The sequence below is a fragment of the Gouania willdenowi genome, chromosome 20, assembly GCF_900634775.1.
Source record: "Gouania willdenowi chromosome 20, fGouWil2.1, whole genome shotgun sequence".
Classification (NCBI taxonomy): Eukaryota; Metazoa; Chordata; class Actinopteri; order Blenniiformes; family Gobiesocidae; genus Gouania; species Gouania willdenowi.
The window spans coordinates 14,323,714-14,342,701 of record NC_041063.1 but is presented as its reverse complement, the minus strand read 5'-3'; the positions used below and the strand labels follow the sequence as shown (position 1 = coordinate 14,342,701).

The 18,988-nt window shown below is 38.2% G+C and overlaps 1 protein-coding gene across 1 annotated transcript in view; it reads left to right on the top strand.

The window, feature by feature from the left end:
• LOC114454429 (plexin domain-containing protein 2-like) overlaps positions 1-18,988 on the top strand; it is an 87,041-nt gene that overhangs the window by 22,679 nt on the left and 45,374 nt on the right. Inside the window, exon 2 of the mRNA XM_028434886.1 lies at positions 17,084-17,307. Within this exon, the coding sequence (XP_028290687.1) occupies positions 17,084-17,307 (224 nt within the window). The remainder of the gene's footprint in view (positions 1-17,083; positions 17,308-18,988) is intronic.

Here is an 18,988-nt window from a genome sequence, read left to right as displayed (position 1 = left end):
TTGTTGTTGTGTTTTCTTGGTTTTGTGTGGATTATTCTGCAAAAAACTATATTAAACCTTCCTGGTCTGCTTTTCTGTGTGTCAAAGATAACATGTGGAAAATGGAGCTGCTGTAGGTTTATCTCTTCATTTTTTCATTTCAGTAAAAAAACAACCAAAAAACTGCATCGTCGCTCTTGCGACTTAGGCTGACTTTTCCTACCTGTGATTCATTTTCCTCCTGTTTCAGGTCTATTGTGCCTTGTGGCTTAGATCAGTAGCCAAGCAGCTGAAAAGATGCACAAATGAATGATTTTAAACTTACTGAGAGAACAAGAGCACTCAGAGAAAGCAAACCTCCTACTAGCGTCAAATGTCTTTGTCAGAAGCTGGGTTTTCATTACCTTTGAAAATGCGCAAAATCTAAATAACGCAATAAAAGCTAGTGATGGAAACGGCTGAATTTCGAAAAAAAAAAACACTCAAATATCGTGAAAACGTTTTTACGCTTTCATGAGGAGGAATTTCAGACATAGAAAGAGCTATGGAAACACTTTTACCGCAAATACATGTCACATGACGTGGGGTACCTGGTCACATGACCACTTCTTTCTGAGAAAACATGGCGTGGTACGTGTAAACAGAAGAGGAGACCGGGACATTTCTTAGCATTAGACCTATAAATGATTACTGCCACATTAGACGTGAAACGACAAAGGAATGCAGATTGTTATAAGGAGTTTCTGAGCGTCCGTCTCGCTGGATGAGATTTCACGGGAGTTACGAGGCTCCTACCCAAAACAACATGCAATGGAAACACGTTCAAAGCGCAATTGCACTTTGTCGACATTTGAAAATATCGCTTCTATTTTGCGAAAATCTGTAATTCTGTCCCCATTAATAACCATACAGTAGGTCCAAATCTATGGGCACTCCCATTTTTTTTTTAAATGACATTCAAATGCACAATCCAGATCTGATCCGGATGAAACTCGGTAAATAAAGAAAAAACTCGACATAACTGAATCTAATTGCTAACACTTTATTTGAAGTTTTATACATAAAGCTGACATTAAGCTGTCATTATCTGTCACTAGCATGAATAAGGTGTCATGAAGCCTGTCTTTAAGTGTTGTTCACTAAATTATGACACCTTTTGCTAAATTATGATAGATTTGCATCTATGTTGGCATTTTTTGAGTTAGGTGGAGGGATCTAGTGGTGTTAGGTAGGGTTAAGGTAACAAGGGGTTCGGGTAACGAATGACACTTAATAACAGTCTTCATGACATCTTATTCATGCTAATGACAGGTGCCATAATAATGACAGCATAATATCAACCTTATGTATAAAACTTCAAGTAAAGTGTTACTGTCAAATTTCATAAAGTTCAGTCAATTACAAACCAAGATCATTTTTGAAATTTCACCATTGATAAGAGAGAGGGACCTTTTGTATTATTTAAACTGATCCAGAATCAGTATATTGATCCGGATCCTATTCAAAATGTAATGGAATCTTTCATAGTATAACGTCTATCTTTTAGTAAAATTTTTGTCTGAATCCATGAAGTACTTTTGACATAATCCTTCCAAAAAACAAACAAATTACCTCCTTGCTGGAGGCTGAAGGCTTACAGAAGCAAACGCAGATGAGTTGTGACGATATTTTGTCTTCCTGCCAGTCTGTAATGATATTTTAATGCGGTTATATGTCAAAGGTTTATCTGTGTACAAGGACAAAATTATGCTTTCGACATTTTTAATTGTATGACAAATGACTAAAATCACGGGCTAAGTGGCATAATGACCTCATGCTAATCAACTTATCCTGTCACCCTAGCTTTAGACTTTTTAAACCTTATCTAACTCAGGCACATCAATGAATGAGCTCCAAATATGTCTGAAAGTAGCCTACTAAATCATGTACTTTCTCCCTGTTATGCCGGTGACAGTTTTCCCTCTGTGGTGGAACCCTTAGAGACATCTTGATGTCAAGTCTGTGGATGATGTCTGCTGCAGGTACAGAGACACAGAGGAAGTGTAAGTCAGCCCAGAACTAAAACCCCCAGGGAAACGTTCCCCCTGCAGAGCAGTGGCTCTGACAGCTCTCCTTCCTGCTGCTCACTGCTTTCATCATGGCCCACTGTTGGTCCCGTTGAACTCTGAGCAACTTGTTGTTTTGCTTCTGGGAAGTGATTTTCACCATATCTTGACAGATAATCTGCACAAACAAAAAGTCAGCATTCAGGATAACGTCCAACCTGTTTTCCTCTGTGACAGCGCATATTTCAGCTGATGTGTTTGATGGTTGCATCAGCATTTGGGAGGGGTTTTTGATGTTTTATTTATCGCCACTGCTGCATGTTTGTCTAAAAGTGTTTCTCACAGTTTTCTAGCAATTTTGTGGAAAACAATCATGCTTGTAGGAGTTTTTGTGTGGTGTGCACAAGCCTGGGAGCGTCTTGATTTGTTTACATCTGAAAACAATCATCCTTGACTGTAGTCTGTTTTATCTCAGGTTCATGTTGCACTATTTTCACAAGAAATATATTCAAGAACTGATGGTGGGAACCTAAGTACAGACAAGATGAAGTGGAGCATTTTTCACAAATTACAAACATGAATTTCAAAGCAATGTCAAGATTTTTTTGTAGAAGATCAACCCATTATACAACATGTGACTGGTCTGACACACACTCAAGGTCACACTTTGGACTTGATTATTTCTAAAGGTGTTCACATCTCTGCTATTGATGTAAGAGACTTATAGACTGCAACCTCTCTTTCCACTATTTCTGTGTGATTTAAGAAAGGTACATAAATGACAACACGTGTACGGTTTATGGAAGCAATAGCAATGAAACCAAACTTGAGTGCTGGGACAGTTGATAAACTCTAGGATGAGTTTGATACAAAACTCTATAATGTCGTAGATGTGGTGGCTACAATCAAAACTAAGCAAAAACCAAACACAAAGAAAACACCTTGGAGGAAAACTGAGATAGTGCAGAATTTGAAATCTGATTGTAGAGAAGCTGAGCATAAATGGAGAACAACAAAACTCCAAATTCATCTAGACCTGTACAAAATGAGTGCGTGAAATCAATAATGGCTAAGAAGTAGAAGAAAGGAGCCAAAGCTTTGTCCATGCTGTGGGTCCTCTGAGTTAGATCAATGAGTCCTGGAGAGACAACACATGAAGCCCAGCATTGATGGCAGTGTGCCCAGGAGCACGGCATGAAGGGGGTGGGGAAGTAGTGCATACTACAAAAAAAAGAGGTTTGTGTTTGTTTGTAGTGGATTTTTCAGATGGAAGATTCAGTAACTGTGTTGAAGCTTCTAATGTTGTTAACTTCAAATTCACTTTATTCCCCCTTTTTTTTTTGGAGAATATTAATGAAGAGAAAAGTTATATTTACTTAAATGTAGTAATCACAGTAGTTATGTTTATTAGCCAAACCTAAATCTTGACCTAAAGTAGGAAGTTTCTTCTTTCACATTAATACATTTTGGTGCACTAATTAAAAACAAGTATTCCATTTGTTTTCTGGCTCTTGGACTGGATTCTAGCTCATTACAAAGACATACCCCTTCAAACCCTTAGAGCCTGGAGCTCAGTGAGACAATGGTTTCTAAGTGCCAAACACTGCCAAAATACATCCATCCATGCAGTGACAGAGCAGCTCCTCCTCCTCTTCATCATCATCACTACAGGAGCAGCAAACTAACGAGGGAAAATCAGGGACAAACAGGAGGGAAAGTTGGAGGCTATTTTAAACCAAGTGCATTCATTTGCATTCAAACCCATAGCCTCCCAGGCTGTTTGTCAGAGGGCATTGAACCCTGTGTTTCATTTAAAGCTTCACTGCAGCCAACACAAGTCCTGAAAAGAAATATTGCCTCAGTTTCTTTATACAATTTCAGATATGTTCATACTGATCAATGAAGTGAACGTCAGACAGAATAATGTTAGCTGGTTAGTTTCACTGTCCATTAACACAGAGGGGTTTTAACATGTCAGCACTCAAGATGTAACAGCCCACGGAGGGCAAGACATGTAGGGACATGCTGCTGTGTTTCACCCTTAAAGACCAGGTTGAACAAAACAACTCGTTTCTATCGAAGCTGCAGCAGCAAAGAATAAGAATCCCACATTTAGTGTATTTTTAATGTTTGTGCTGGCAAAACTTGAAACAGTGGCTTTGTATCGATATGGTCTCACTAACAATGATGCTTTGTATGATTTCTTTTAGAAAAAAGGCTGAAAAAGCACTAGTTGTTGCAAATGTGTATTCATCCCCATAGCACTTTAGCATGTGCTAAGGGGTCTCCAACCTTTTTTAGAATGAGAACCACTTTAAAAAATGAAACAAGTTGCGAGCTACTTCTTCTTCCCTTATTGTTGTTTTGTCTTTGCAATGTTTATTAGCACATATTAATATTATTATATGCTTAACTAAGATTTCTGAGACTGCATGTTGTTGACTAGGGCTTTGTAGTCTGGTATGTATCCCAAAGACTATGGCTGGGCAAAAAAAATGGATTTAATCGATTAATCAAATTTGTAGATGAAAACAATTTTTTTTCTTTTTAACTTTTTTTTCCCACCATAGTTTTTTTTCTGACTTATTCATGTTCCAATGTGAGCCACCCCCCTCTGTGTTTACATGTGTTTACCCTTTGAGTAGGCTCTATGTGTACCACAGACATGTTCAATTTTTTATTTGCACTATGCTGAGATGCTAAGGGAAGTGTTTATTATTTTTTTTAATTGCAATGTTATATGTTTTGGAATATGTAGTTATTTGATTTCTTAATCCGAAAATTTAAGCTACTGTGTAGTCGCTGTTGCACTTTTGCTTAAACCTGGGTTAGATCTTGAAATTGTTGAATGACAGAGCCTCATTTACTTTTTATTTTGGGATTGTTCTATGCATTTTTAACTCTTGAGGACAATCACAGCAATAAAGTTCTACTTTTGACAATATATCTGATGTTTGCAGTCATTTTTAAGTGCAATGAAAAAAAAATAATCGAAAAAAAAATCGAAACTCAAATTTTTCTTTAAAAAAACAGAGATTTTTGTTTTTTAGGCAAAATCGCCTTAATCAAGTCTAAGTTCGAAACTTGGACTTGATAAAGTTCATGTCAGAAAAATCAGATTCGCACAGGTATGTTGAGCCAAACAGGGTAGCACATTTCATGGGCCCTGTGCTAATGTTGGTGCACTTCTTTGCATCCGCAAGCTTTGAGAAATCAACAGCAGACTTACGTGACTTCAACTGGATGTCATTTTGCAGACTGACAATTTTCATCGCCAAATCAACAGCACTGAGACTGAACACCTCACCCATCTATTCAGAAATGTCAGATATGTCCACATCCATGAAGGGGTTTAAAATAAATGTGGCACAGGGCTCCAGCCTCACAAAGTCTGTGAATCTGCTCTCAAGCTCCTCACCCATTGATGTATTTCTGGATGTCCATGGCCCCAGCCTGCATCTTTCTATTCTTCACTTGTTGGAGAAACAGGCCCAGTTTCCTTTAAAGCACTAATCAGTCACTGATTGTCTTCCTTTTGCCTTGCAATTCACAGTTCAGGTTGTTTAATTTCTCTGTCACATCTGCTAGAAATGCCAGGTCCAGTAGCCATTCAGTGTCAAACAGCAGAGTTGTATCCATTTCTTGCTTCCATGAAAGTTTTGATCTCGGTCAGAAGTGCTAGAAAAAACAACGCAGGACTTTTCTTCTGCTAAGCCATCTGATTTCTATATGAAGCTAAAGATCGCTATATTCTGATGACAGTTCTTCCAAAAATAACTTGAAACTTTGGTGTTGTTTGGCCTTTGCTCTGATAAAATGTATTATCTTTATAAAAGGTGTCAAAACATGTTCAAACCCCATGACTTTGGTACAAATAGACTGTGATGCAATGATAGTTAAAAAAACGAAGAAAATGTGGGTCTACTTTGGAGTTGGCAATGAAGCCATTATGTCTCCCTGTCATGGCCGGGCATCCATCAGTTGTTATTGACACCAATTTTTCTAATGGCACATTCTTTTAGGTAAAGTAGTTCTTCACTACATTGTAAATGTCCAGACCTCGCACCTAACTGCACCTTTGATATACAGTAGCAGACAGGATTTCAGGGCCATTTTTGTGATCTTTGAACAGAGAATTAGCCACGAGTCATAGCATCCTTGACGTCTGTAAACGTTTTTTTTTCTTTGCTAAATGATGGGCCATTTTCAATGATGCTTCAGTTGCAGCCTCAGCTCCCTTCACTGGTTTTGCGAACGATTGCTGCTGTTGCAAACCCACTTTTAGCTCGCTGACCTTAGCTGACCACAGGAAAATCCCAGTCAAACTTCTTATGAAGTGTCGCTCCACATTGCCTTTCTTCCCGACTGCAACGCTGGCCGCGTAAATCAAGCGCACACATTTGTCTTTTACACTTGTGAATAAATACTCAGTCTCCCACTCTTGAGGGAAATGGTACGCCTTCTGTTTTTTCTTCGATGGCCCAGCCTCACTCATTGTTTAGTTTGTTTGCGAGCTTCAGTCCCGTTAAAATAAAATCCACGTTTGTTCTTTAATTGCGTTCACATTCGGCTCGGAAATATTAGCATTAGCCGCCGGCATGCCTCATGTGCTCAAACGTGATTGGTCGATATTAATTTTGGGGTGGTGGTGGTTAGATAGTCTAGAGTTGTAGTAAGTAGATAGAGTTCACTATGAGTGAAGTTTTGTTTATGCATAGGGTAGATTATTTTTTTTATTTTCTTTCTTTTATTTTTTTTGTATTTGCTTGGCGAGCTATTTATTGAGGGCTCAGCCCTGTGCTAAACAGTGTGGTGGGTTGTCTGCTAACATAAGACATAAATCAAGTTCCTCTCTGGACATGTAGCCAGTGTGCTTCAGAGCTAACGCACACACACACAGACACACACACATTAATTTCCCCATTTTCATTCCCAGTTTAGGGAAACCAATTATTGCCACTTTGGACTTAAAAGGGCCCATGTTATGCAAAATTGACTTTTCTGTGCTTTAAACATCATAAAGTGCTATTTGGGCTTCATACACATGCCCAAAGTGTTTATTTCATTGATTTCCTCAATCATTAGTTAGAGGGTGATTTGCTCCTTTCTTACTGCAGGGTGAGCCTAAACACCTCGCTCCAATTTGATGACGCGTTCCCACTTTGATGATGTAGCTGGAGAAGCCACGCCTCCAGGTAGCTCTCTGCCGTGATTGACATGTAAACAGACATGCCCACGAAGGTGAGCATGTCAGCGTCCTTCGTGCAGTGCTATGTATGTATTTTCTAGAGTTTATGTATGTACCGGTGAAAGCCCCGCCCCCACGCTCTGCCTTGTGTTTATAAAGCAGCATGAGCTCGGCTACGGAGTGGGTGGGAGGAGGGCGGGCTGTGCTCTGGCTCTACGTCACCGTGCATGGAGGAGGAAGTCAGTGTCCCGTCTATAGACACGCCCACTTATGAATATGCATAAGTGGGCCGCAAATCAGCCTGTTTGTGTAGAGTTCCTCAGAAAGTGACTTTTCAGAGGCTAAAACTCTGGGAAACAGGTGAGTTTGGGAAAATAAACCTCAAATACTATGTTTTGGGGATTTTTAGAACAAATGGAGATGGGTGAAAAATAGCATGATATGGAACCTGACGGATTGAATGAATGAAGTCAGACGTTTCAGCTCCGAGATTTTAATCCCATCGAGCAGATTAATTCCTGAGGAAGTTATTACTGATTTAGAGGGAGCTGCAATGCTGCTTTTATTCATGTATTCTTTTTCTAAAGAGGAAACAAATGAGAAATCACTCTGGCATCATTTTACAAATTGGAAAACGTTTCTTCCCGTCACAAAACGATTTAGACTGATCAAATATTTTTCAGTAAAATCTCACATTTGACTCTGCCTTATTTAAACCTAATCTTATTGTAGGACTGTTTGTAGCAGGCACAGCTCTCACTTTATATTAAGAACATTTTGGATGCTGTGCAATCAACTGCACTGAGGTTGTGTTCTAACCAATAATCAAGATTGATTTCTTCTGAGTGCCTGCATCTCCACTGCTGAACAGCTTGAGTTTCAAGCAATTACACAGTCAATGTGACTTGGATGTTGATTTTTTTAGTCAATCAGTGGAGATAGTCCATGGGAATTATCTTCAGTTTCTGTTTGTCAAGCTCTGCTTTGGATTTAGAACAAGCGAGTGAGAAAACACTGCATTTATTACTCACTGTGTGATGATGGTGCTGTAGAGCCTTTGGTGGAGGCAGGTGGGAAAATGTCAGATTTGACAAATTCATGTAGAGTTCCTTATTCCTTATAGGTTTTTCCACTTATTTTAGGATGACAATGGATAATAATCCTAGTCCTATAATGTTTTCTGCTGGTTATTAACTGATAATTCAAACCGATTATTAACCACAGAAATAATAATTTAAAAAAAAAACATGATGACAAGGAAAGGGTGTAAATCACCGGTTTCTTGATGATACAACGGTACAATATTTGTCGATTTAATAATATATATATATATATATTTATATATACTCATTTAACCAAGCATTTTTGATGCTTTTCCAATTTTATTGCTATAATGTTTTAGACATTTAAATGAAAATCATCCTTTTTAACAAAAGAGCGTATCCTAACAATGACGATGGTTTGAGTTTCCATCGATTGGATTGGATCGTTGCTTAACCAATCCATGTATCGATCCAGATAGATGTAGCTGTATCTTAACACCCCATTATTTGGCTATTAAGGTAATACTTACATTATAAGCAATGATGGCTTTAGAAGTTTAGAAGTTGTGGTTTAAAAATAAGATTTCTAAGTTATTGAAAGAATGATAATGTCTATGAAGGCAACTAGGATGATGAACAATTACTTAATTAATCTAAATTTTAAGTAATTTTTTGTGTAGAAATTAAAAATCAACAACATTGTAATGTGCCATCAATCTGTAGTAAATATCTTGATTTCGGACATTTTATTATATATGTTGTAAGATCAAGACTTGCTCTTTCGACAAGTCTGATGAATTAGAGGTCCATAAAGACTCTTCATTGTTGACCCAGTTAAACAATTTATTGAAATGATTTTGCGTCTCTCCTCTCCGCTTCGAATGCTGGACTTGACTTTTTTATGACTGTGGGAAATGGCGAGTGCACTGCTCTGCAAGTACAAGACATGTCTGCATGTGTTTACACAGCAGCTCAGCTCTGAGTCATTGGAGTGTGAAGAGGTTTAGGAGTGTAAGGGGGTCGAGGGGCTCGCTGATGCTGATGGATGAGGAGAGGCCTTTGGGGCCCCGTCTGGCCTTGGACCCCTCTGTCAAGATCAAACGTTACAAAATAAAACTGAGTTTATTCACTTAAAGTAGCACCTAATCAATCTCCAGCTACAGGACAAGGCACTGGTACACGACTGCATGCCTACACACACATACTCGAAACACGACTTTTCCATCATCAATCAGTGCTGCTTTAAATGGCTCTGTTAGCTACTATGACAGATAGATACACATCCATGCTGGTCAATATTATTTCAAAGAATATCTTTTGAAAAATGATTAAAAAAAAGATCATGCACATACCCATGGCCATCCTGCACCCATTGGGTCGAAGAATAAACTGCGAGGTAAACAAAGGGGTTGCGCACCAAAAAGAGCATCCTTTAAAATAATTGTGAAGTGTGATGTTTCGAGCGCTTGCTCTTCATCAGACTGCCATAACACTATCTTTTAACAGAGGGATTTTCCAAAGCAGAAGTAGAGGCATCATATAAATCTTGTATTGGATGAGCGATACCACTCTGTACAAAAACATGTATTTACCTTCTCTGAGGAAAAATATGCTATTGTCGTTCAGAAAATGTTTATCTCCTGAAAAACCATGTCTGGATAAACAAAACCTCAAGTTGACATACTATATATATATATATATACTAAGACAAAATGAATCTCGCTGGAACTATTACATGGAAGTGAAACTTCAAAAGCAATCAACAGAACTCTTCAAGTTGACAAGACATTTAGGAGTTTATTGCCCTGAAGTGAAAGAAATATCAGCATTTGGCAAACTTGGGGATTATTCTCTTTGCCTGTGTGTAAAGGTGTGAGTATTTACAGGTAGTGATGAGTGTCTCAACCAGCAAGATGTTGGGAAAGTTTTCTTTTATGATTTTAGTTTAGCAGAGCAAAAGGAAAAATTTGTGACCACATTTGCCTAAAAGTTCACATACATGTTCATTGTTTTATTGCTTTGTCACATTATACAGATTGTAGATTTTGTAAAATACATTAACCGCTTGGCCACTGCATCAGCTGTCAGCTCTCGATTCTCATCTCCACATAGTGTTGACCTAAATATTAACAAGGAGAATCACTCTCCATGACTCTTTTTGTTCAGAAATGACTCTAACGACCTTTTTCAAACATATCACCGGCTGCTGCGTTAAAAAGACACAGCGTTCTGTCTCCAAATCCTCGCTTCTGATTGGTCAATCCCACACACGGGGGTGCAAATATCAGTCTAGAAATGTATTTCCATCATTTGTGACGTTAATTTTATTTCACGTGTGTGGATTTTTTTTATACACATCACATTCTACAAGCGCTCACATTTTGCTGCCTATCTACCTTCATACAGCTAACGCGTATAGCAGCATCTGAGGTGAGCAAAATGGCAGCCACGCGTCTGTTGGTCGACCAGATTTATTTTCCTCCGTCTGCGCTACAAGGACTTTTATAGAAAGTTCTTTTATATACAATCTATTGATAGAGCTTGCAGTTAGTATGCACTAGGTCGTCTACTCTACTTTGCAATTTTTACCAACACTATCGCAAGGAAAACCCTGAATTACATGAAGAATGTCCCTGTGGTGACATCCATGTCCATCTTGGTTGACAGACACTCTTTAAACCCTGTGTTTTGGGGTTTCAATGTGGGTTTGGGCAGATTTCTGGGTGCTTTGTGGGTGCTTTGTGGCTTTGCCTCCATGGATTTTGTGTTTAGTGTCTGTTTTGAGCAAATTGTTTAAAAAGACAAATGACCACAGGAAAATAAACAGTTGTTTCTAATGCAGCAGAAACGTCATGCTCTTTAACGTGAAGAACACCTTTCGAATTTGGGGGATTTTCTTTGGCCTCTGTCTTATCTGAAACCTTCAATTAAATAAAAACCACGTTTGAGAAATAAATATTTACTTATTGTGTTCAGTTTCCTTGTTTGCGGTGCCACTATGAATACGTTTGAACAAGTAAACATCGGTAAGGCTATAATTTAACTATGTTTTAAACTTCTGCTTGACTTGTCTGCACTTCTTAATTTAATGTCTGTGATTTTCTTGGATTTTAGAATAATTTTAGTTTTTCTCATTGTTTGAAACTTGATCTGCTCTGCAGGCACTTTCTCCTCTACTCAGCACTTTTGACTTTTATTTGCTGGCTCGATGAAAGGCTGCTGATTTAAAAGAAGACGTGTAAAACGCAAGATTTGACAGGTCAGAAAAGTGTCTTTGCTGTAATTGATTGTTTCAGACAGTCTGGAGGCATTTCAGCAGTTTTCTTGTTAGGTGAAATATTTTCCACATTCTGCAGACAGAGACAGAGAACTAGGAAAGTAACTCTGGAGGGTTTATTGCTCTTATTTGTATCTGAAGCAGCCTTATAATAATACATCCAGTTAATTAAATTTCATTTTTACAGCTGAGCATTACAGTGGTTGTTCTTGTAAAGACATGAAGAATCATTTTGAGCAACAGATTATTTCTTGTTTGTACAACACAGAATTGAGTAGCGCAGTAATTTACATAGACAAACATCTTTATATGTCACAAAATTGTTTTCTCTATTATAAATGCTGATTTGAAATTTAATGGCACAGCAAACTCTATGGTATCTAAGAAAAGTCACTAGATGTCATTATTTCATCCTTTGCTTTCATAGAGACGCTCATACTTTTGTATTCAAGAAATCTTGAAATTTCATTTTCATCAACAAAGATTATTTTTAATGTTAAATCCATAATTCATTCTCATGGACGTGAGCTGTCGTGGTTTTTAGGGAGAAAGATTACATATCGTTGCACTATATATGGTGTATAAACTTTATTGTCCCAACCAGGGGTATGCGTACACCTAGGGGTACGTGGGCACATTGCAGGGGGTACGTGGCAAAATTAAGAATTTATTTCCAAGATAATCAAAAATATTAAATGCCTGTATAAGGGGACATATTCAGAGAAGCTCCATTTTTGGGGTGTTAAGGTAAATGTCATAAAAGCTATATATATATATATATATATAACACAGGCAGGTTAATTATTTGTATTTATTCATTTATATTATTTTCCTATTTTGACTAGTTTTCTTTAATAACAATATAATAATAATATATTAGTATTATTATAATACAAACGTTTATTACTTTTTCCTTGGGGTTGTGTGTGCTTTGCTGTCCCGGTTGTCAACATAAATAGTATAATGTATTCATTGTTGACGGAAAGCTTTTGGTTTGGTTGTAAGGATTTTAAATGTGCTTTTCTGTAAAACACATTCATCTGGGAACCTCGTTTTCTGTAAGCGAGCGTTGCTTCTCCATTTCTCTCCCCTCCTGTGAATGGATGTCAAATATGCACAACCATTTGCATTCACATGTGCAGTAAAGTGTTCCGTGTCATTTACCCGTCAGTCATGTAGGTTGATCTCCTGTCAGCAGTATTGAATCAGGTGGGAACAGCGAGAGAAATGCGGAGATAAGCAGCCGAGTGAAAGAAGTGGTGCAGACAGCACCTTTATTCTGCTGTTTTATGACTGCCTCTGTGTCCTTGGGAGGTTTTTAGGTGGAACCAAATTACAGTCCCTCTGGGTGTTTGTGAATCAGAGGTGTCGACAGGCCTTAGTCTGGCCAAAAAGGCAGCTTTGACAGAGTCAGGCTGAAGGTATGCAGGCTTTTTTCAAAAAGCTGTGAATAAGACAAAGAAAGGAAAGATTTCCTTTCACGCATAATCAGAGGAACAGTCTCACCCCTGGGAGATGCCTTGTCCTGCTGGGGGTGGTTTTTTTTACGTGTTCCTCACGAGTCTGGGCTCAGTGCCACGCTGAAGGCTGAACAAAGGAATCAAAATCTCCCTTTGGACAAATAGATATTTTATACCTCACAGAGGTTGTGTTCTACTGTTCACGTTTGAAATCTTAAAGGGTGACGCACTACGACCCTTCTAATACAGGGAAGGAAGCAGACAATAACTCAAGGCCTTTTGGTTTTGCTCATTGTATTTTAATGAATTCACATCAAGGAAGTATGTTGTAATACAGTGTTTCTCAAATGGGGGTACGAGTACCCCTAGGGCTACGCAATGGCACTACAGAGGGTACTTGAGAGACAGAGAGAATGGAAAATTAACAAATTAAAGCATTAAAAATGTGGGGTTTTATAATCACACTGAATATTACCAGAAACTGAAAAGATGACAACAAAAACTCACAAAATAAGAGAAAAATAAACCGAATAATAATAACAACAGACAAACAACAGCAAAATATACAAAATGGCACCAAAAACACACACACACACGAAGAGAGAAAAATACTTACTATTGCAGAAACACACAAAACGACAACAAAAACACAATAAATGAGAGAAAAATACACAAGATCACTACAAAACACACAAAAATAACAAAGGAACATTCAAAAAACGATATAAGAAACAACCAAACGACACCAAATACACACACACACTGAGATAGAATAATTTACATAATACCAACAACACACAAAAATGACAACAAAAACCACACAAGAAGAGAAAAATATACTGAATAGTAAAAAGAACAGACAAACAACACCAAAATACATAAAGTGACACACAAAAAAAACATAAAAATAATGATAAAAATGATCTTGATTAGAACATGAACTGAAAATACATCCCACATCAGGAGGGACATGACTGTAAATGTCAAAAACTGAAGAAATAAATCTATTCAGGAAGCACTAAGTACTGTTTGATTCACTTATTTATAAAATTTGATTCTTAAAAATATGTATTATCACTTATTAATTCCATCATTATGCTCTAGAGTTGTGTTTTATTCACAGAATTCTGAGTAAAGTGTTGTAGACGGACATAAAGGGGTACAAATCTGTGTTTGCTTGTCAGTGGAACGGTATGTGTAGGTGTGTATAACTACTGGTCAGGTTTGCTCTGTCCATGTGACCAACCACCATCAAAGAACCCAAGAGTTTCAGGAAGTAAAGAACAAGAAAGTACAGAAGGAAATGGTAAAGACCTGTTGAAATGATCCTACTTGTCTGTCAGCAACAAGTGGGCAAACTGGGAATGTGGCTTTCAGGAATATCTGGATCTTTAATCTCAACAAGAAACACGTTTTGTGGGTTTTAATGCAACAGTATTATATGAAAGATATTGTTGTACAAGTTGAGATTTTTCTTTTTGGTGCCATCAAGTTTTTTCATACCTCCAATTAACAACCCTATACATCTCAAAGCCCGGGGGCCAAATCCGGCCCTTTGGAGCTTCCAATTTGGCCCTCAGGAGAAAATAAAAATGACAGAGAAAACATTATTCAACTCAACAATATTTGCAGGGGCTCACAGTTTTCTTGGTGCTTATATCGCATGATGGCAGTCATTTTTAATGTTAAACTGTTCTTTCAATTTTCCTCAAATTATTACATAACATTTTCTTTAAATAGAAATTTGCCTCAAAATCAAGGACATTTTAAGTGAAGACCCTGTTGGGACCGACTTTTATTATATATGACTTGGATATTGTTCGTTTCTTAGATATTTTGTATTTTATGTATATGAAGAAGTGCAAGCTAGGGCACAATACTGTTGCATTTTCCCATCCTAATCTGCAGCTAATCAAGAGCTATCATTTTAAACAAAATTTAGTATTAAAAAAAAAAAAAAATAATGAAAAACTGTCTGAGTCATTTTGAAAATTAAGAATGGACTACAAACGTTCTGCCTCAAAAACAACTGGTGTGTAATATCCAAATCTATGGGACAATTATTTATCATTTATGCTCCCTTCCATCCTCAACCCTTGACAATTACTGTTTGACCAACTTTTCAAAGTCCTATAAGGTCGTTATTTCTATTGTATAGATATCCATATATAGATCTGCCTGAAGGTGACCTCTTTGTTCGCCGACAACACACACGAGGCAAGTTTCACGCTTGGACTTTTTTGCTTTAGTTCATTATCCTGCGATACATCAGCACTTATCTCCTCCAGCTGATTGGTCTACTTTGCTCTTTTGGCTTTGTCAACGCTCATTATAAAGTGAATCTGTCGGCCGGGCTTCCTCCTAAAAAATTAGCATCTTAAGCCTCTCCACTTGCTTCGCTCTCTGCCTCTGTCTGGAGAACTACTGGTGGTGGGCCCAGAGGGAAAAAGAAAGGAAAGGAAAGATAGAAGCATGCAAAATGAGAGCATGGGAAAAAAAGAGACATCAGGGGGAAAAAAGTGTGAAACACTACCAACTAGTTAAACCTCATGAAGTTGAGCAATCTGCAGCTTTTACAAAAAACAAAACCATTTGTATTGCTGCAACAGCGAGCAAGCACTTTGTAGACTTTTACTGCTTTGTGTGTATGAAGTCTATTCCCAATTGTTTGGAAATGCTTAATCCGATTAGTGTTACTGGGAGTGCAAGCTTTTGCTGAGCGTAAGCCTCCATCTCTATCAGGACGAACAGATAGACTGAGCTCCTCTGCCTTTTGGAGAAACTCATGTGATGTGTTCATGTGTTTATTATGCAACAGGAGTGAAGAAAAACGATAGGAACAAGATTCCGGGTCATCCCGGTGGGCCAGTGTTGATATATGGAGTGTAGAACAAGTTGTAGAATAGGCTGGAGGCAAAACAGCCATGCATGGCCTGAGTGCATCGCTGCTTCGCTTTCCTTTCACCTGTATAGTCGGTTTTTTACAGTTTCAGCCTCTAAGTTGCCTTCAGGAGTAAATGGGTGTGTAAATGTGATCTTGTGTCTTGGCCTGTTTTGATAAACTGGTATATTTTCAGTTTCCCACCTTGGCAGCTGGATAGGCTCTAACAAACACTTACAAGTTACAACCATGTACAGCATCAAAGGTGCAGTTCGCAACTCTCAGATCCCTCTCTCCCCCTCCCTCCCCGCTGCTCACTTTACAAAGTCCCGCCCTCAGAGGAGCTAACAAGCTAACGTTAGCCCAACAGCAACATCACAGTAATATAACATGCTCTGTTAAATGCATCTTACTGCAGCACTTCTCTCTCTCTATGTGCACACACCTCAGCAACAGCAACAACACAGTGTCACTTACAACAGCCCACATGTAGGCTGCTGCGCGCACACAAACAACACATGCACTACAGAGTTCTAGTGTAACAATTACACATCACACATAATGTAAATTAAGCAGCAGTAATTACCTTTCAAGCAGAAAAGTCACCAATTCCACCTTCTACTCCTCCAGACCACACACTGTAAAAAAGAAGGCGCTCCAGCCTGGGAAAGGGGTGGGGCCACCTTTGATTATGTGGCCGACACCATGTTTTTGTTTATTTGTTAAAAAATGTGTCTCGAGGGGCTTTAATCAAATACTGGATATGTCTAAGATATGTCTAACTCTACTATCATCATCTGACAATGACGCAGCACGTTTTGCCTCTTACGGTTTGAGGCCCCTTGCAGTCCGTCTCCTGCCCAGTCTCGTAACCACTTGCTTTACCACAGCAGTATTTCTCACCTGTCACCAGCATCTTGGATCTGACCTGTAGATATAAATCCCTGGCTTGTGTGATTCTGCTGACTCATTGCTGTTTGGCATCTGTTTTTGACGGACAAGGATTTTTTTTTTCCAAAAGCAAAGAAAAAGGCTTGCAGAGGCCATGAGTTATTATTAGAGGTAGAACATGATATAATGGTGTTGCCTCAGGGATTTAACTTCCCTCCTAATTGTTTCTTGACATTGCTTCATGTCAGTTTGGTGGATTTATTGTACATTTATAAACGTTAAAACCATACTTTTTTTTTTTTTTTGTTTGTTTCTGCAGGTGTCTCGTACTCATATGTGAAAGGTCAAGCAGGAGACACAGAAGCAGCCCCGGATGTGAAGCTCTACAGTCACAGATGGAGAAGATGGCTTCCTCCAAAAACTCATAACATGGACAGTAACAGAGCGAGTCAGGAGCAGGACCAGGAGCCTGTACGGGAGGAACCCGACAGCTTTCCCAGCTTCCTGTCAGCAGAGGAAACTGACAACAGCTCCCAGATAGAGGTGTGCAATGGTTCTGTTCCAATCTCACTACAGAAGGCTGGTGGGCTTTGGGGACACACTATGATAACGTTGTCCCTTTGGATTTGATGCCCTTTTCTCTTCAATTCAAATTCTGCTGGCGATCCGATCGCCTGATCTGCGTTATCGTTTCGACCTTTAATGTTCCGACATTAAATAGTTAACCAAGTAGATTGGAGGCCGAACTCAGGAAATCACTTTTTTTAAGAGCAGAAAGTTAAAAAAAAGTAAAAGTCTGAACCTCAAAGTGTACTCAATAAGGTTTCTCCTGTTTTGGAAAACTGAAGGTACATTTTTAACATGAATATTGAAATACTGCACCACGAGAGTTGTCTCTTAATTTCGTCGTACCTCGTCTATGACAATAAAAGCATTTTATACTATTCTGTTCTTGACTTTTATAGAGACCAGGAGTGACCAATGTTTTATCTGGGGGTTGATATACTAATAGACAACGTTTTTTTATTTCTCTAACAAGGTGTCTGAGATACAAGCTTTCTTTACAACCATGATGGAACTCTACTTTTATCTCAAATGCAAAGATTAATTTTAAATTCAGAAAATACAAATTGTTTTTGTACTGCTTTTAAGAAATCAGAAGTTTAGTCTCATTTAAGGAAAGTGGTATATTTCTTTTTGATTATTTCAATGAATTCAAGCAGCGTATGTAAATATATTGATAACAAGATGGGGTCTGTTATGGATCCAGTTGTATATCAATGGAGAAGGAAATAATTATAGAAAACAACAGAGGGTTAAATTCCAGTGTTTACATTGTCAACCTAAATTTCATTTACAGTAAAACATTTCTTTAAAATCTGGCTCAAATTTGCCTTTATTTGCATTAATGGAGACTGAATTCTGGATTAGCATTTCTTAGCTTTAGCCTTGTTATTTTGGAATGTTTGTTAAGGTTCTTAAAAGTGAGTGTTATTTATTTGTATTTTCTTTTTTGTAGGCTTAAATTTAAAAGTTAGGCTTTAACATTTGTTTAAAATGACCAACGCAGCTATTGTAAACCGAATTAATCCTCACTGAGTCAACCTAAAAATACTCTAATCGTGACTGCAAATACTCTCCGGTTGCTTCCTAAAGTAGTTATAAATCTTCTTAGCTGAGTGGATATTAGGTCATAAAAAGAAGATGAGCAGCGTCCTTCAAGAATGAATATTTTATACTAAATGAAGCTTGGCCTTGAGGTGTTCATCTGCGCTCCGTGTGGAACTGGATCCTCCTGAAATTGACTTTGGAAAGAGCAGAACAGGAAATGAACCAGGCCTCCTGCCGCGAGGGAGACGAAACAACCTGTAGGAGATTTACAGCACCTGTGGACCTCTGTTTGCCTCTATGTAAATGAAAGACATCATTCGTGTCTCTTTGTTATGGTGCGCGCAGCATTGGTTCAGGTAGGTTAGTCAGTTTCCTCATAGCTTTAAATCATCTCAGTTTCAGGGTACAGTATCACCTAATCCAGAACGGTGTTTACATGGTGAACGGACTCACACAAACCTTCAAACCTCACATGCATACGTAAAATACCACATCCTCATGCTTACATACATACTTACATACCATCACACAGAGACAAACTGGACACACCTGATTGTTTTTTTTTTTTCTCTCAGGCTCATTTTGTTCAACAGTCGACTATGAACAACATATT